This window comes from Saccoglossus kowalevskii, chromosome 17, assembly GCF_978046115.1.
Source record: "Saccoglossus kowalevskii chromosome 17, keSacKowa6.1, whole genome shotgun sequence".
Lineage (NCBI taxonomy): Eukaryota > Metazoa > Hemichordata > Enteropneusta > Harrimaniidae > Saccoglossus > Saccoglossus kowalevskii.
The window spans coordinates 16,708,504-16,729,536 of record NC_140657.1 but is presented as its reverse complement, the minus strand read 5'-3'; the positions used below and the strand labels follow the sequence as shown (position 1 = coordinate 16,729,536).

At 36.3% G+C, this 21,033-nt stretch overlaps 1 protein-coding gene across 2 annotated transcripts; it reads right to left on the bottom strand.

The window, feature by feature from the left end:
• Positions 1-9,319: 9,319 nt before the first annotated feature.
• Positions 9,320-19,907, bottom strand: LOC100368784 (uncharacterized). Of its 2 annotated transcripts, XR_014926762.1 has the most exons (8): positions 19,713-19,907; positions 15,475-15,590; positions 12,896-12,974; positions 12,665-12,787; positions 11,973-12,161; positions 10,849-10,959; positions 9,965-10,239; positions 9,320-9,924 (listed from the first exon to the last, which is right to left on the bottom strand). XR_014926762.1 is itself a non-coding variant. In XM_002735535.4 (7 exons), the coding sequence occupies exons 1-7, from the start codon at positions 19,872-19,874 to the stop codon at positions 10,057-10,059; spliced, it is 963 nt and encodes a 320-aa protein (XP_002735581.1). In that variant the 5' UTR covers positions 19,875-19,907; the 3' UTR covers positions 9,320-10,056. The 2 variants fall into 2 exon arrangements, 1 of the variants encoding a protein (XP_002735581.1); XM_002735535.4 differs by having other exon boundaries at positions 9,320-10,239.
• Positions 19,908-21,033: the final 1,126 nt, after the last annotated feature.

Below are 21,033 nucleotides of genomic sequence, written 5' to 3'. Positions count from 1 at the left end.
CTGTCTTTCCACGTCACCGTGACCTGATAGAATGTATGATAGTTACCGCGAAATTTATAAGCACCCGCAGTCAGCGACAAATGTGTAAGCGCGTGTAAGTTGGTGTATGTGCGCGCGTCACGGTTTAAATCAGCTTCTAACAAATCTACGTTGGTGACGTAAAACCTCATAGATACCCGCAAATGGTCTATTGGTATAGATCATCGCATGACTCTCTATCTATCTATTACTACTACTCGCAAAGTTTATTCGTTTCTGAGCTCTTTCTTATCTTCACATGCACTCTCCGTCGTCATGGCGACATCAAACCACAAGATCGATGCATCTGATTGGATGACAGATACGATCCATCAGGGCTGGGAGCGATTAATCACATGACACCACTTTCTTCACCTCTTTTCAAATTAGAATTATCAGATTGCCCCGTGTGCTGACTTCAATATATCTTTCCATTTCATCATCATCCTCCGCTAAATATGTCCTTAATTCGAGCCCATACAATCCTGATAAATGCCGCGGGATGCATTACGTATATTTTATGGTAAACGGTATCTGACGAAAATCAGGCGGCGATATGATAAAAACACGTATAGCCTGGAGACGCTAATGACTTGTAACAGAATTACTGTGTATCCCCAAACTCCCCAGAAATATAATGATATAATGTCAGAATCAAATCGGTTATACGTGTATTGTACGGTTCAGGGAAAAAACAAAACATGTGTAAGGAAACGGACTGGGTTTGAGACTGGTAATATGTGAAGCGAGTACGGGTGCCAGTGGCCAAGTTTAAGGCGACTGCGGGTCCCAGCATGGGTCCGATGAAACGATTCTTGAGTGACATATTATTATTATTTTTGCGACTGTTCTGCCCATTCTTCGCGCCAAATTGAAATATAAATACATTATGTATATTAAAAAATCGTACGAAGCAAAGCACTGATTCCAGGAACGATCATTGTCAAGCTATCGATAATATGGTAGACCAAAACGACGGTGATTCAATCAATATACAAATAAGCCTGTGTGTAAGCGGTCATTTACACCAAGCACACAGTCAGTTAAAATTACATATGGTAGGAGGTGGGGCACTTTTTTAGACAGGCCTTTGCCACGTGTTTAATTGTATACCACCACGTGGCAGTGCTTTCACGCTGCTTTCATTTCCATCCAGTAAAGTAACCTATTCCTAGAAACAACTGCTTTGTCCCACAACAACTAATTTACAAGAGAATTTCACCCTTTTCCTTTCTACTAATGGTCGACTCCTTTATTTGTAATATTATAATAGTCTAAACAGCATTTCGGTGGTGACAAACAAATTAACAGGTCAACAAATTAAACGAATCGAGCGGCAGGCCTGTGTTTCCCAGCGAAATTGATATACCCCGAGGCTAGAAACGCCACATTTAGCGAGAGAATTACGTGATGACGAATGTAGTTTTAGGCAGGTAATTATGGAAATTGTTAGCAAAACAAACTATCTGTATTGTTGAGTGTTGGGAAAATGTGTTTAAAGTACGTATTCTGGGAACCCCGGCTTTGTGATGTCGTTTAGATCAAATTCAAGCTGGGGAAATTAACAAGCAGCGCTTATTATATTGACACGCTAGAGGCAAAACCATATATGGTGGGCCAGGTCTTGCCGCCTAACCAGCTGTCGTGAAATTCACTGGTATAGTGGGTATATATCTGACTGCAAATCTGCGTTGAACTTTCCGCTAAATCGACACAGAAATCCGTAATTGCTATACGCTGCTGGGTGGAAAACGTTTGGTATCCTCACGTGGTGTAGATGCTGTATAGCCTGGGGCCTGGTTTAAATCGATTCAGATATGCCTGGGTGGCTTTCAATAGAAAACTCGCCCGGTTGGAATTAACCTGTTTAGCGAGGATGCGCGTTGCGTATTCCAAATGCATGTTATCGTATTTTAAACAATACGTGGTTCCAGATTGCTTGTCATTTATCATTAAAGCTAAGGGACAGTATTGCCTACTTTAATTAACAAATTGCGGATTCCGCCCAGCACAGTAGTTCATTTCATTTGTTCAAGTCAATACACTGGTTCTTTTTCCAGTACATTACCGTTGTAACGAAATAAATGAAATGGACAAATCACATTAGTTAAATAGTACATTTTTACTTTAAATACTTTGTCACTTTCGTTTTCTTACTCATTGCTTGTCACATCTCTGCCCCGACTTTTGTCTTTTTCTTCTCCCAGGTCGGTGTGTATGAAATGAATACCCATTTAGTAATAAACGTTAACAGAGCATCTCTCTCGTTGGACGAACACATTACAATAGAGAGTGAAAACGGTGTCAGAGAAAATTAACCACAGGAATGCTCACTTGTATTGTACGGCCAAACACACAGCATAAAACATTCATATGCACATTTGGCATGTGTGCGTTAGTTTGACGATTATTTAAAGTTTGGCTCAGGTCCTGTGCATTTAAAATTGGCGCCGAATTTAAAATGTGTTTGCATACAAAATAATATTTCACAACGCCCAGGTAATGACGTAGTATTATTTTCAGTTAAAAGTTAAAAGCATATTTCAACAATGGAATTTACGGCTCACATTTCAAGTCGAGATATATTTTATAGTGCTCTGCCGTGCGCGTCGCTGCACTGGTCATAATTTTGTCGTCGAATAATTCAGATATGCGACTGTTATTGAAATTTAGTTAAACGTGAACAAAGTATTGTCTCGTCATATATTAGATATGGGCACTACAGAGAGAGAGAGAGAGAGAGAGAGAGAGAAGGAATTATGTAATTGTTGAGAAGTGTGCCGAAACAAAATCCAAACAATTTCAAATCAAACTTTCAATGGGCGATAAACATGCAGAGAAGACGTACACATACACAATCCCTTTTAATCTCTGACGGAGACGTATATCTGCGGCTATCACAGTATATTTGATTTGCTCCTCTGATCACCACTTTCGCTAATGGATTGGAGTAAATTTACAGTAAGTTAACTAACTAACAAACCATGCATGGCTACCGATTTGTGGAAATTAACCCTAATGGGTGGATAATAGTGAATATTTCCTCTAAATTTCCGAGACTACTCGACAATTTCTGTCAATCACTCGAGTAGGTGACGTGGAAGTTCATGGCTGAGAAGACATTGCAAGGCGGGCAATTGTGTATATAGCTATTATTTCCGATAGCTGTGACGTCACAATTGCTCAATTACATCCATGAGTCGACTCGCCGTGATTGCAGTTTGTCGTTTTATACATTTTGTTGACTTGCTCTCTGGGCATTTTATTTATTCTATTTTCTAATTTCAGGTGAAACAACTTCCGTCGGTGCGTTTTCGGCTTTCTGTTGTGAACGCAAAAGACCGAGTGATGTCAAAACGCAAACTCACCAAAAGTCGACAGTAGCCAGAGGCGGATAATGACAATATATGGTTATTTAACAAAGAAAAAGAAATCTTCTAGATATGGATAAGTGTACATTACATGGCATGAAATAGCTGTTCCCCAGATATAGATACGTGTACATGAGGTGGACCCTGGATATGGTTGAGATTGGAAATAGATATGGATAAATGTACATTTCTTCTTGGCCTCTACATATGGATATAATGTGAGATGGCTATCCTCTAGTATCGATATACGGGCATTACCTGGCCCCTGGATATGGGTACAAGTGTAATACTTAATGCCTAGATGTGAAATAAGTAGAATAGAATAGATATTATCAGTGGATAAAATTTACAATGCCTGGCCCCTGGATATGGATAAAATGAGAATTAGCTATTCCCTAGGTATGGATAAATTTACAATACCTGGCCCCGACATGGATAAATTTACATTACCTGGCCCCGCACATGGATAAATTTACATTACCTGGCCTCTGGATATGGATAAAATGAGAATTAGCTATTCCCTAGGTATGGATAAATTTACATTACCTGGCCCGGACATGGATAAAATGAGAATTAGCTATTTCCCTAGGTATGGATAAATTTACAATACTTGGCCTCTGGATATGGATAAAATGAGAAATAGCTATTCTCTAGATAGGAAGCAAATTACATTAAATGGCCCCTGGATATGGATAAATTTACATTACCTGGTCCCGCACATGGATAAAATGAGAAATAGCTATTTCCCTAGGTATGGATAAATTTACAATACTTGGCCTCTGGATATGGATAAAATGAGAAATAGCTATTCTCTAGATAGGAAGCAAATTACATTAAATGGCCCCTGGATATGGATAAATTTACATTACCTGGTCCCTGGATATGGATAAAATGTGAAATAGCTATTCTCTGAACATGGAGCACTTTACATTACCTGGTCCCTGGATATGGATAAATTTACATTACCTGGTCCCTGGATATGGATAAAATGTGAAATAGCTATCCTCTGGATATGGAGAAATTTAAATGCGCACGAGTATGCACACACGTACGTTAGCTGGCCAGCAGTATGGAAGTGTCCGTCGACATTGAGGCCCATCTAGCCCTAAACATGAATACTTGTTCTTTTAATTGTTGTCCCACTGGTATTGATTCATGTATGTTAACTGGAATATGTAGAGTGGCCCGGAATATGTATACCCATATATATATTAACTGGTCCCAAATATGGATAAACGTATGAGAGCTGGTCTCTATATACATCTTCAAAGAGAAGAGTATTATTATTGAACATATCCATCAATTTAGAGCAGACGATTACACAAGTTTTAGCCGAGTTGTTCAGAAAATGCTGTTCGAACTTTATGATAATGAAGTCTTGAAATTTTGCAGTTTAAGCAATTTAGAAGTAAAATATAATTATTTCTAGGCCCATGCTCGATCGTCATTAAGGAAACGGTAAATTCAAACCAGGCAGTGTCCGAAAAATCAGGTGTAGTGATGAGCTGTGCAACCAAATAAAAATTGTACGAATCTAAATCAAAATAAAATATTTTGTTATCAACGCTGACCAGCAATTAAACCTATACAAATGTAATTTATATAGTATCTCGTCACAGGACAACGCCCTCTAGTGTTGAATGTGTTCATTGAAATTAATACCCACCTGCAGCGGCGCTATTCATATACTGTAAATACAAGCTTGAGGTCGCATAAGTACCGGCGAATGAAATTTCATTTATATTCAAAATAAATTTGGCAAGAAATGGCATACTATTTCAAACTTTTATTTAAGGAAGGTGTGACTAACCAGTAAAATAAGGAAAATTTAAAAACATTACAAATGCTGAATATTTTGCTGAGAAAAAAGGTTCCATTAAAGGACGGCAGTCGTCGTGCCGCGTCCTGTTCGATATGGGACTCATAGCGACGTATACAACGCGTGTAAAATACATTGTTTATTTACATGAAATTCGAACACGCGCTGCGCGACGAACACCACGCTTTAAATAAATGACAAATAAGCGAACGAATAATAGTAATACCAGACCTTGTTTTCATGGAAAGTTTATTACATTACCATCGCATTGAGTCCTACCAGTACAATACTACAGTGGCCATTCAAAAACCAATTAAGGCGAAGTAGAAGTTTTTTTTGTTTTTTTTTGATGTTGTTCACTTGCATTTAATTTCATGATTTTGATGTTTTGAGCAATATCACTGATATTAAGTTCGTAAACTTGGCAGGAAAATAATTATTTCTATTGTTATTGTACATGTTCATGTGGTATTAATTTAAGGGATTGTACTTATTGACACAATTGTAAACCAGCAAATATTTAATGTGTTTACAGTACTTTAGATTTCAGAATACTGTGTCAGTGTCAATAGTGGTATTATCCTAATCAGGGCAACCTACAAGCCTTAGAATTCTAAGTGGTATTTTAAAGAACCCAAATCGATATATAAAAAATAACATATTATATCACAGGGATCACACAGCTGAGTTATTCTTTTCCATCAATTAGATCAATTCAGGCTCAGACACTAAATAGTAGCCAGAGATTCAGGCTTATACTGTCCACTCAACAAACCATTTACCCTCATGTTTATACATGAGTGCAGTGTACAACAACATCTTTTGAAAATGTTATTCCATATTTAGGCGTGTTTCTGAGTGCTAAATAATACATGCATGTTGGATTGCAATTTTGAGAGGGGGGTAAGGCCAAAAAAAAATTGTTTTGTTGCCCTCAGCGATCGATCGAAAAATATGTAACAACGGGTCGCGTGTTTTTTTTTCCATATACCTCGGCTATTTAAAATACCCTTAGTTTTCACGGAAACAAATCTGACTGATCGACCCAATTTTTTTAATTTACCGACTTGAGGGCAACATAAGTTGTTTTTTTTGGTCTAATGGTTTTGTTTCCATTTGAATTAGGGTTCAGCCATTTAAAATTATGGGGATGGCTAGAAAACTGACCATTTTTTTTATATTTTCCTATTGGCACATTCTAAGTTTCCTTGAAAGTACCAACATTTTGTTCAATTTTTGTTCAACAATTGTATTTTGTCCAAGTCTAGTTTGCAACAAATCTTCCACCCCCCCCCCCACCTCATGATTTCAAATTTGTCACTACTTATAACTTAAAAATACTTATGCAAATGAAGGGAATGGGTTGTGTTCTGTGATAATATTGTTGGTCTTGTTTTGAACACCATCATTTATCACATGATTATTTTGGTGCAATATTTCTACAATTTTTCAATTAATTTTAAACAAATAGCCATAATTTCCAGAGGGTCACATGCCTTAATCATTTTCTTTTCCAAAACAATATGGAAAATCATTAATGTGTTTAAGTTGACCTCCAGAAATGAATATTTTCTTGGGATTCTAATTTTGCTGCTTACCAGTCATATGTAAATTAGCTCATTAGTATGCCAGGAACCAGGAAAACTAGGAGAGCTATAAATCTAGCACTGAAACCTCCAGATGATGCTGTAACTTTAAACTCGTCTACGGAGAATATAAGAATTAAAGTGCCTGTGCAATGCCCACCCTCACGTTTCCCATTTTAGATCTGTATCCCACTAAAATGGGCAGTTATTGATTTTTTTGCTGAAAATGATTACTCGTATCCAAGTAAATTTGGGATATTTCTCGTGTTGTAGCCACGCCCACCTATCGTGAAACGGTCGACTGTTTCTGGATTTCCGACTCTCGCCGAAAGTGCGCCACCATATGACAAAATGTGAGAGGAAGTCATACCCCTGAGCCGTAATAACACTGGTCATTCAGTATACTTTTAAACGATATACATACATTTTTGGAAAAACTGTCCTCACCATGAAAAAAAGCGACTAGGTTTAAAGAAAAACGCCGACAACGTAAACCTGGCGCAACACTTTTGAAAGAAATAGATTCCGGACCAGCCCATGATCACTGAGGCGGATTTCAGAAGAGAGGGAGACGTCCGGCAAGTGTTTCAAATCAGTTTTTATAGAGACCATTTAGTCCCTGTTAAGTAAAAGGTAGCAATAATTTTGACAGTGACACGAAAACGAAGCGTCCGACTAACAGGAAATTACACAGCCCTTACACACTGCTAATTGTTTTCATTTTCGATGGCTAAAAGTTTCTGAATTGTTTGGTGATTGGTGTTGAATGTCGAATTCACACCTCTGTTCTTTTTTTTACCTCCATGCTTGCAGCTTGATCTGGGTCATAATTTATGAAATAAGAATCCGGGCTTGGTCAATGTGTTTCCACCAAATAAAGTTTTAATAAGATGTTATAATTAAGACAATCACGCCATGGATCACGCTAACTCGAATCCACTCTGAATTTATCTGTATGTGTGTCGATCATGATTATTTTTGTTATCCAATTAAACGCCGCTTTTAACGCACTTGCCCTCGCTGTGACCCGACGTGTTCACCTACTTCAACAAAATGTCAATTTATTTCCACGCGACTGTCATTTATTTAGCAACTGTGATTTGTCGATTTTTTAATTATTTTATAGTGATCACTATAGTCTAATGTCAAAATATGTTCTCTTTTATTTTGATTTTGAAAGTTTTAATAAAACAGTGTAGTGACGTGCCTAGTAACCTGCTAAATAACGAGATAATTCCAACGTCAAATTCTATTTTGTCCAGCGACAGTGTACAAACGTGCGTCGGTGTCGGTGACGATCACGGTGACCAGCTACACCCGAATGGACATATTTTTGCATCTAACTCAACCCCATGCAACAAAAATTGATACTATGTGTTAATTATGGTCCATTCTTCCTCGACGACGTCAAAGACGAGAAAACTGCACAAGAAATATGCCTTATTTACACGTATCGGTAATGCAAGCTGCCATGCGACTTCCCCTTCTGACGTCACAAGGGAAATTTCTGTATGCAAATGAGAAGCTAACGAGGAGCCTCGTTTTAAAATACACAAAAATAAAGTTGCCATAAACTGAGTTTACAACACATTTTTTCACTTAAAAAATTAATTCATGCTTAGAAACATGAAAATTAATAATATTTATGTATCAATGGATAATTTTAGGCGTGAAAATAGCAGCCATTTCACAGGCACTTTAATGTCATTTAATTTAATGTAACCGTACAAGTGAAACCAATTTAAGTGACTTGATAAAGTGGCAATAACTATAACTATCAATCTTTATTTTTAATAAAACATTAATTTTCCTGTATCACTAATGCCAATTTTAACGGCTATTGTCAAAATGTAAACTGAAAGCATAGCATGTATGCTATATTCAGATGTTGTACATTAAACCACTTAAAATGACCACAGGGTTGTGTCCAGGTCCAGAGTGTGCTATCTAGATATTTCACAATTTGTGACATATTTATTGGGCCCTGGAGTTAGTCTTTTATCATTTCAAATACACAAAGCTGCAGCATAAATTCTAGCGTCCCATATAAATTAGGGTATTGTCCAATAACAAAACTGTATTCATGGCACTGGTACACTGCTATAAAATAATAAAAAGGTTATTGCGAGGGAACCGAAAAGTATGCATAAAGACAGTACAGCGGGAGTATCGACCAACACGCAGCGGAGAACGATGCAGTCATGTACTGTCTGAGTTCATACTTTTCGATATCCTCGTAATAACCTTATTAATTATTATACATCTTTTTCTCTCAAAGATACATCATGCATCATAGGAATGCCAAAATACAAAAAGGTTTTGAACAGATGGAGTGAACTTTTTTGTATGGGGTCCGGTCAAAACCTGGGGGCTGTCATGTTTGTTTTTATTATTAGAGAGGATGCTTATGTGCATAATCGTTCCATATATGGAATTCGCATTTCCTAATATGGTAGGACAAAAATAATCTGTGCAATACTGCAAAATAGAACATGCGGTAATTTATGGCGTTACAGTGTCAGATGTATAATAATATGTAATATTTATTTGATATAGTAAAATATTGTATTATATAATATGGAAAATACATCGAATAGTTTTTTCTTGCTGAGGTGAGTTTATTATCTTCTTGTAAACCCCATGGTAGGGATTCTGTGAGAATGAAATTTGAGGTTAAACATAATTTGCATCTTCTTCTGAGTGCTAATAAATACATGCATGTTGATTTGTAATTTTTTGGGGGTAATGGTTTTGTGTCCAACTTGTTTGTTGAAGTACTGGTATATTAACATCCATTGTCACATGCCTTGAATTATCATTGAACCTTATAAAATGAGGTTCTTAGGGGAAATCCAAAACATTTATCATAATGTAGTCAAATATAGTCAATACAGTTAAATAAATTATTCATGAATGCCTAAATATAGTCAAAATTACAGAAAATATTCATGGAAGCCAAATATGGACAACAGTTACAGAAATTATTCATGGATACCCCAAAAATGGTCAACAGTTCCAGAAATTATTCATGGATGCCCAAATATGGTCAAAAATTACATAAATTATTCATGGATGCCTAAATATTGGCAAAATTACAGAAAATATTCATGGAAGCCAAATATGGACAACAGTTACAGAAATTATTCATGGATACCTAAATATGGACAAAGATTACAGAAATTATTTATGGATGCCTAAATATAGTCAACAGTGACAGAAATTATTCAAGGATGCCCAAATATGGTCAACTGTTATACAGACATCAATACTTGTATGTTGCGTTAAATCTCTGTTTAAGGTAAACATCATTTGTGATTGGTGGATACTTGTCACTACCATCAACACACTTGACAACAAATGAATTATCCGGATGTGAGAAGTAGGCCAGAGATTGGCGATGTGATCGCTTCAACTCTTCTGTCTTTGGCATTATAACTCGATGGATCTAGAAAATAAGAAGAGAAAATTAATAATACAACAAAACTGACAAGCCTAGAATTGTTTTTTCCAACAAGTAGAATCAATAGCAGCTTGATTAAAGCGGAGGGGTCATCACCTGCGCACGTGCGGGAATTGAGTCCCAAGCGACGATAACAATACACGCTAAAAAACGCAAAGACTCATGGGTAGATGCTTGTTTGTAAACAATGACACGCTATGGCCATCTGACACATGCGCAGGTGACGACTCCCCCGCTTTAACTGAGAGTTATACATGTAGTTGGACATGCACTCAAGTTTCTACTTGAATACTACACTGGTTATATTACACAGTTACAAGCTGCTCTCTGATTGGTCTGATTGTAAAACGCTTGGGTTGAGTAGCCAATCAGGGACAATCTTGCAAGTAGCTTTGCATTGACTCCACAGTTATAGCCTAGTACGCTGAAGAAGTTTGTAATCACACGATAAAGATCAAAATCAGGTCTGAAATCCACTGCCTGAACGAATAATGTTTCCCCTCTATATTGTTAGGTGGAACAACCATGGAGAAAATAGGGTAATATTTGTTATTCATGTTTTCGTGAATTTTACTGTAGTTGAGTGGAACTTACAGTAGAAATGAATTTATCAGCTGTCCATCTTTGCATAATGTCTGCTACATTCATAACTATACTGCCCTCTATAGGTGGAACATCAACAAAACTGCCATCTTGACATTGAACCTGGAGAAATAGATCAACTCATTCATTATCATCCTTCAAACTCATTCATTCATTCTTTGCGGTCTTTTTGAGATCTTCTCGCTATTGAAATTATTTTGGGATTTTTATCATGAACTGTGACAATATATACCCTGTATCATATTTTTCGTACAATGTTCAATTTTCAGAAGAGCAAGCCAAAATCTATGCAATTTACAGAACTTTAAAACTTTTTAACAAAGTTACTATTTTTTTTCACCATGACTGCCTCGAATTAGTATATGAGATCAAAGTACTGACAACTCAAAATATACAACAAATTGATTACAAATTAAACTATATTGTAACCACAGCAACAATTTGATTGGTTGAAACTATCAAATATGCAGCAGTCATGGTAAAATTAGTTAAATGTGGTCCCTCAATAATTACAGCATATAAACACCTTGTACTTCATATTTCAAGTTTGTATGCTGTAACTACTTGGTATCATAAGGCCATGATTGATAATAATAACTTCATAGCCTTCTTGTAAATAATTTCACAAAAAGTGATATTTTATTAAATGTGATAGAATTTATGTAAATAAATGAATAATATTACTGTAGAACACGTTGAAATAGCTGCATGCAATTTTAGTGGATTTGACTCTTTGCATGAATCAACAAAACCTTAATTTAGCTAAAGTGTCGACTATCTCCCTGTGAGAATATACTTACTGTTGAATTAGCTGCATCTTGAATTAGCGAAATTACAGATTAGCTAAATTAGCTAAAATAACATGCTAGCTAAAAAGATATTTTTTGTTCAAGAACTTCTCTATCGAAAGAAGATTGTGGTAGAACGAACTTAATATGAATGAGCGTATGAGTGAACAAATGCATTTTAGCCAGCCAAGAAACATTTATTCACCCGAGGCCATTGTTCGTGGGCCAGTTATAAATGGTCGGCGTTAGCGAAACCGTGCGATTTTTGCGATGGAACTAATGGAGAACAAACGAAAGCAGAGAAGAATGTGCTACAAACATGATCACCTGAAGTCCCTCAATGTTATCTTGGAATAAAAGCGTTATAGACCCATAATCTGAGTGTTCTCCACATCGTATCTGGTTAGGTTTGATTTGGACATTGTCCGAGATGGGTGGGTACCAGTTTGCTCTTATTGTCGTATCATTGTCTGAACCACCAATGCCTTGATGTGCTTTAACAAATAATAGAGGATCCTGCAAAAAAAATTGAGCAAATAGTATATTTTATTTTGCTTTAGTGTGTGCTTGTGTGAGTAAATGATCTATCCTCAAAATAGGGTATATTTTAATGATCCAGTATATTGAAGATAATGTTTTGTTTATGTGCGCTTCTGTTGAAGATTCATTTCTAATATACCGGTAGGAAATACGGCATTTGTGTTCTAACTGTTTTAGCACTAAATTTTTCCCTGCTCAATTTGGTTAAATTTGTTCAAATTTTCTGTAATTTTCACTGAATTCAATCTCAATTTTAAGGCAAACAAACAAAATGTGACATTACTTTTAGATTTTGATCAAAAATTAGAAATTAGCTCAAAATTTTGTGCAAGAAAAGAGCAGACTATAAATGGAACTATTTTGTGGATCGCCTGAAGTTGACTTTGGCATTCGATGGTTAATTAAAATATAAATGCATTCATAAAATGAGAGATACCAAGCATATTGCCATGACGACCAGGCACTTCTTTTTTACTTACTTCAAGTTTTAATGCTCGAGCCATGACTTCCAAGATTCGATTTCCGAGTTCACTGCATTTATGATACAAACATGACATGGATGATTTAAATTCAGGCAATTCAATGTCTGGTAATAAATGATCCTGAAATATTGAAATAAGACAATTATGTGCTGCAGAAAAACTAACAGGACTGCAATTAAACTTGAAAAACATCCTATTTTCCCCCACACATGTTATGGTAGTACTCACCTCTGTTTCAGAAGCATAGATTTTTGGAACATAATTGTAAAATTCCTTGTAATCTCCGGGTCTTTTCTCTGGATTTAATCTGCAAATAACCAGTCATTGTCATAGTAACAGTTCAGTTTTCAGTGACTGTGTGAAATACAAACAATGCAAAATGTATATTATAGGTAAATTTTGACAGAGTATTTCAGGCACAATAACACGCTACCAACTAAGTAAAGACAACTTTCCTGAAAGATCAGCCGAAGTATGTCTAAAGAATGGTAGAACCAACATAATTACCTAACAATCAGTTATGCTTATAGAAATAAAATTAGTCATGCCATGCATAAGAAATTTCAAATGTTGTTGTTTTGGGTGCTGAAATATCAAATATCAAATAGAGAAACAAATCAATATGATGAACATGTATACTATTATTCCTTGTATTCATACCAATTTAATTAGACAGGAATCATTGAAGATATGGTCGAGAACACACAAAAACAAAATGGCCACCAGTCAACAAGTTTTTATCAAATCACAAAACAAATTGATCAGTAACCAATCAAAAGTGATGTTCTTACCAAGTTTTAATAAAATCAGCCCAGGCATCCCTGGAAACACTCCTCCCCCAGTGTTTCATTATAAAAAAATAAAGGAATGAAGTCAATTGTGGCTACATAGAAGTATTATTCTGACTAGAGAAATCTTGGGGAGAACAAGAGTGGTTCTTTAGGTACAAACGAGCATCCTAAAGTCTGCAGATATTTATCAATTTTCACAAAGAAACCAAAGAAAATTCTGGATTTATATATATATTTAAAGTGCCTGTGAAATGGCTGCTATTTTCACGCCTAAAATTATCATTTGATACATAAATATTATTAATTTTTATGTTTCTAAGCATGAATTATTTTTTTTAAGTGAAAAAATGTGTTTTCAACTCAGTCTACGGCAACTTTATTTTTGTGTATTTTAAAACGAGGCTCCTCATTAGCTTCTCATTTGTATACAGAAATTCCCCTTGTGACGTCAGAAGGGGAAGTCGCATGGCAGCTTGCATTGCCGATACGTGTAAATAAGGCAAATTTCTTGTGCAGTTTTCTCGTCTTTGACTAAATTGTCACTTATGTACTTGTTCGTCGAGGAAGAATGGACCATAATTAACACATAGTATCAATTTTTGTTGCATGGGGTTGAGTTAGATGCGAAATATGTCCGTTCTGGTGTAGCTGGTCACCGTGATCGTCACCGACACCGGCGCACGTTTGGACACTGTCGCTGGACAAAATAGAATTTGACGTCGGAATTATCTTGTTATTTAGCAGGTTACTAGGCACGTCACTACACTGTTTTATTTCATCGATCGAATTAAAATAAAAATAAAAGAGAACATATTTGACATTCTAAACATTAGACTATAGTGATCACTATAAAATAATTAAAAAAACGACAAATCACAGTTACTAAATAAATGACAGCCGCGTGGAAATAATTTGAGTTTTCGTTGAAATAGGTGAACGCGTTGGGTCACGACGAGGGCAAGTGCGTTAAAAGCAGCGTTTAAGTGTATAACAAAAATAATCGAGATCGACACACATACAGATAAATTCAGAGTGGATTCGAGTTAGCGTGATCCATGGCGTGATTGTCATAATTATTTCATAAATTATTACGCAGATCAAGATGCAAGCATGGAGGTAAAAAAGGAACAGAGGTGTGAATTCGACATTCAACACCAATCACCAAACAATTCAGAAACGTTTAGTCTTCGAAAATGAAAACAATTAGAAGTGTGTAAGGGCTGTGTAATTTCCTGTTTGTCCGACGCTTCGTTTTCGTGTCATTGTCAAAATTATTGCTACCTTTTACTTAACAGGGACTAAATGGTCTCTATAAAACGATAATCACGATCGCAAAAAAAGTCAACTCATTTGAAACACTTGCCGGACGTCTCTCTCTCTCTCTCTTCTAAAATCCGCCTCGGTGATCATGGGCTGGTCCGGAATCTATTTCTTTCAAAAGTGTTGCGCCAGGTTTAGTGGCTTTCGTCCACTGATGTTGCACCTTCGGATCAATTAGAAACGTGTGAATACATACACTATGACTATACGTTTCACTGCTACTGCCCACAACACAATAACTAAAAACTTTCTCTCAAAAAAAAATAAAATAGACAAAAAAAAAAAAAAAAAACGCCGACCGAAAAATGTATATCGTTTAAAACTATAATGAATGACCAGTGTTATTACGGCTCAGGGTATGACTTCCTCTCACATTTTTGTCATTTGGTGGCGCACTTTCGGCGAGAGTCGGAAATCCGGAAACAGTCGACTGTTTCAGGATAGGTGGGCGTGGCTACAACACGAGAAATATCCCAAATTTACTTGGATATGAGTAATCATTTTCAGCAAAAAAATCAATAACTGCCCATTTCAGTGGAACACAGATCTAAAATGGGAAACGTGAGGGTGGGCATTGCAAAGGCACTTTAAGATCATGTTTTGATTGCTAATTCTGGTACATAATGAAATTTTATGAACAAGAATTAGCATCAGTTGAATGTGTACAATAGTAAAATTATGAAAGTTTCAACTCACGATTCTCTTTCTGTTTGCACATAACCTTGGTTACTGTGATCAGATTTTGTATACTTCATTTTAATTTCATCTTGTAATGCGAAAAATGCCATTGACTGCTGGAAAGCATTATTAATCTGTGAAAATACAATTCAGAAGGAGTTTTGTAAGTTTATAAATGTAATAACCTCAATTAAGATAGTGTGTATTTGAACATTGAAAACAAAAATGAGTATGTAGATAGTGTATTTTATCTTGACTTTCCATGAAAGTTAATCATGTATATTAGTATATGTCAACCTAATGCGTCTGTGCATGTTGGTCCATACTGATATATAGGAGCAACTTTTGAATGGAAGATTACTGTGCACATGCGAGAGAGGGAGGTGTGTTACTGTACACATGCCAGAGAGGGAGGTGTGTTACTGTACACATGAGGAAGGGGAGGTGTTTTACTGTACACATGAGGGAGGGGAGGTGTTTCAGTGTACATACGAGGAAGACACAGTCAGCTGGCGCACACGTGATAATAAAATAAATACGATATTTACTACACGGGGGCCGCCATCTCTTATTTAGTTTTATGCGTCATTCAAGATGGCGGACCCCATATAGTAAATATCGTATTTAATATGTTGCCATGACGATCCGGCCCTGGTTTGGACGATTCAAAACAGATTGGGTATAAATTATATTCGATATGCGTTCATATCTAATGTTAATATATTAAATGCACAACGAATGTATGACTATCTTACTCACAGCTTATTTTTCGTCTTTTGCAGGGCATTTTCACGATTTAACACAATGCAGCAGATGTGTTTTTTATTTACTTGCCACCGCGAGTACATCTAATACAAATCTGTTTCGGTCAGGGCTAGAATGCTCGTTTGTGGTTTGTCGTGTGATGAATTGAGAACGTTGAACGAAAGAGGAAAAGAATGTAGCAGTTTATGTAGGCAGACAAAATAGTCTGTATTGGTCTATCAGTAAATAAACAAATAAACTGTTTCTTTGCTCGTTGTGCTTCTGGTTGTTGAGCAAAACATTTCAGGGTCCGCATTTTTGTGGTTTGTTAGGATGTGTTTTCATGGGGAATTACGTGAATAAATTAAGAACTGAAGTCGAAATGTAACAATGTAGCAAGATGTCCCACTCTGTCGCCAAGGTAAATGCCCGACTTCTTGTACTTTATACGCTAAATTGCAAATAATGACCTTTCGGTTGGCGGCAGATCATTGTTTAAAGAAAACAATTCACGGCTTAAAGAAGGTGTTAACAACATGAATAGAAGTGAGTACGTAATTGATGATACCGCCTGTACTAAACTTCGACATGTCGCTTTCGAGGCATAGTTTGCAATAGAAAAGGTTACAACAAATAAATAAAATAAAACAAACTAAAATTGTCACTGTGGTTGGTGTCTTTTTTCAAAACATTTCTTTCCGGGTACCTCGCCACAGGGAGTGTTAGACCACTGTTGTTTAGCAAGGCTATGAATTGTGTCTTTGGTGGCAAAGTTTTGGATTTTGGTTTTTGCCATTTCAAATAGGACATTTCTTTCGGAGGTGTTTCTTTGTGTCTCAATTTTCAAGTTATGGTCACTGAGGTGGAATTTAGTTAGATTTTCGCGCATCTCAATATGTTGCAGGGTAACAAGGTAGGTTTCTAAAGCAAAATCGTTTTTTAATTCTCATTATGTTTTTTAATTTATTTTTTAAATGTGGCGCAATCGTTATTCGAAATAACTGTTTTCATATTTCCATGTATATTATCAATTTGTGTCATGTTTTTTTTTCAACTTTATGGTCACAAAAACATTGGAGTTCACGTAATCGGTGCGTAAAATACGTCATAGCTACAAGCGTGGGCATACTAACTTGTAATCGAAAGACATGGATGAATCATGGAAGTACCTTCCATGGATGAATAAACACCTCGTGCGAGGCGCGATTAATGTTAGAAGCTTTCCTTTGTTTTAATATGACTGGTGGCGTACAACAGGGGAGCTCTTTTTTAACAAGTCGGTCAAAGGTGTGACCACGTGTAGTTATCAACAGTATTTCCGTTGTGATTTTTATGCCAAATATGTTCATTCTTTTATTGAAACACACAACTTATTACTGCTGGTTTATATTTTATGGGTTGCGTCGATCTCTCAAGATACGCACAAACGCACTCATGATATTGCCAGGTTGTCCCGTGACTTTCAACAACTAAAATAGAATTTCCCCTATGTACAACAACTTGTACCTTATAAGCGCGGCGTAATTGCACTTACTTACCAATAACTCGAATCTTCCAAGAATGGTGTATTTGCATTTATTTACCAATAACTCGTATCTTACAAGAACGGCGTATTTACATTTATTTACCAATAACTCGTATCTTACAAGAACGATGTATTTGCATTTATTTACCAATAACTCGTATCTTACAGAACGGTGTATTTGCATTTATTTACCAATTGCAGCGGCTGATCTGCACTGGCTCGGAAGATGAATTCTGATTGGCTAAAAAAACAAAAAAACTTGTGGCGTTGAATGCACGTTCATTGTCAGTATTGTTATGCAAATTCAAACTAGCTAATCATTTACAACCTTCCGAGCCAGTGCAGATTAGCCCAATTGCAGTGTTCAAATTGGTCTGTACTTTTCCCAAATAGAATTATTTTGTTGAAAGTAACAAGTCGTGTAAAGGTGTTTTTATTCCTAGCAGAATTTGGCAAAGAATTCTGCTTATGGCTATCAGCCGCTAGAGGGCGCAGCCATGGCTGTGAACGTTCCAATAAAACCGGGACGCTTTGCCAAAATGTTTTTGTTATTCCTTGGAGGTATCTTATTACATCCATGGTTTTTTTCCAGCGATTAACCGTTATAATGTTCTTATTATTTTTATTTGCATTCATATATACTGCTCCCCCAGCTACAGACAATATATATGTGTGAGTGTAATCACACTGGGTGAGAAAAATGGTATAGATGATGTAATAACCGCGCATGAGGCAATGTAGCCTTTTGCTGTTTGCCAAGCACAGTAACAAGTGTAACAGTAACAACAGTAACAACTTTTGGTGAGTAAATCTTGCATAAATCTTGTTTAATAAACAACTACCCACTACAAAGCCACCCGTGAATCAATCTAAAACACTGCTGCATTAATTCATTTAAACACACCATAGGTTAGGACCGATTGTGAATCACACTTGTAGTCTTGTCAAATGGTTTATTATCACGGTGACACGAGTCAAGACGCATGTGAATCGTACTCAAGCATAGTCCATTATTATACATACTAGTAGTTTATTTTATCGTAACATAGAGTTTATCTATAACAGAAGTGATTTATTAAATGCAACTCATAAATCTTCACAATATTTTGTAATGGATCTGAAAAATAAAATGCATTAAGGATCACACAATAAAATGTTGCGCCATACAAAACTGCTACAAATTGAAACATTAGTTTTAGTGTTTTTACATAGCAGAGCTTTTTCTTTGAAAACAGTCGGGGAAACAGGAGCGTTTCTTTTTTTGTGTGTTGTGTTGTTACACAGCGTAGCCAGACGGTCGCCGATGTGATGTCTGTGATTCCGATGTAATGTCTGTGTTTTTTCTTTGAAAAGAAAATTTGCGTCACTGAAATCGACAATGTTCAGCCAATGTTGAAATCAACAACTTGAACATGCCGGAGAACCAGTAGCATTTGTGTGTGTATGTAAACTTGCGTTGTTGAAATCGACAACAAAACAGTCACGGGAGTTAGTCAAAAACAGTCAGTGAAACGGATGCGTCACTGGGTGTGTTGTGTAACATATAACCACAGGGACTGTGATATAACATCTGGAAATAAAATGCCGCCACGGCAACAAACGTGAAAGAAGGTGACAATTGTTGACCAATGGCCAGTTTACACCTCGACATTCACAACTGGCCGAGTTGTGCATTTTTGTCTTGGCCGAGTTGAAATCTGGCCGAGTTCGGTTGTATTCAGTTATCGTGAAAACTGTGACGCCTTGTGACGTCACGATAACTTATTCAAGATGGCGGCAAACGAGGGGATTTCGTAGCCCTGCGTATAGTGCTGTGTGTAGGGGGACGCGTTTGGTGGGGACATCTATCAACCAAACGCGTCCCCTTACACACAGCACTGTACGCAGGACTAGGGGATTTCGCTGAAGTTTTCCGCGGAGACAGCGAAACCAAGCGAGCTACAGAACTGCAGCTATGGTCAACCCAAAGTTGTTGTGTTCAACTTACTACATCGGGGGGGATTCCGTGATTTGTTAGGTAAAGAAATCCTGTGGTGGTCAAAGCAAGATATACATCGTCTACGAGCTTCTGAAAACAATTCGAATCTGGCGAATCCCTTTGTAAATTATACGCACTGAAGTCCACCAGCATTGTCGTTACGTCAGCCATTTCATGTGCAGTTACTGCGGCCACGACCTTTAGGATATTGATGTTAGTTTCGGATTCAGGCTGTAGTGCGAAATTCTATTTCGTTTCACAAAAGCGTATGAGGATGCGTACCATTACATAAATTGTTTAATTAAATAAATTTTATATTTTTTTATAAATAGATTATTATTATTATTATTATTATTATTAATTCAAAACGACTAATGTGACAATAAATTATTATTTGAAAACTAGAGCTGGTCCGGAGGTTGTTGAGGATAATGAGAGAAAACAAATTGGGCATTGGCTTTATTACATGTTAGGGAATGAGAACAATTCAGCATTTTATTTTATTTTATAATTCAGTAATTATTCAATAAATATATATATATATATATACAATCAAAAAGTTCACCAAACGAAAAGGAATGATCATGCCATCTTAGTCAACATTGGAAATAATATTGTCTCTTAATTTGAACCCATAGAATATATACTTTGATAAAGACTGAAGCACAATTGGGTTATGAGAATTTAAAAGTGAAATAGATTTAATAAATGATGTTTTTTGTAATAGTAAAGGAGAGAATTTTTTCTCTCGAATGTTTGTATACAATCCCTCTATAGAGGGACTGTGGTTCGTATAAGGGACATTCGCAACAAAAATTATATTCGTCTTCCACTTTCTGTAAAGTGGACATTCTTTTTTCTCTGGGAATAGTTTGCGCCCTACCACTCTCCATTCGCAATCTGTATGGAGAACTTCTAAAAAAAAAATTATCAATAAACGACAGATATTTTTTTTGAAACTAGATTATTTTTTGTAGAGACGATATGTGTCAAGCATGGAAAAGGATTGCAGACTTATTGAGCATTTTTGTGCAGCAATAACATATTTACATTGCCGACCCCTTGCATATCTCAGGCTATACCGAAACCAAAACTAAACAACAGTTCTTTTACATTATATGCCCATCACTTGTAACCCTGTTCGGTCATTTCATATTGGTAATTATAACAGTATTTAATCTATGACGTCACCATCCTGATGTTTAACCAATACTGTAAAGGGGGTAATTATTCACTGGGTTTTAATTTAGCTTATTTCGCTGACTGGAAAAATGCGCTAAATTAAAACACAGTGAATATGTAAAATTTAGCATAGAACACATTATCTAAA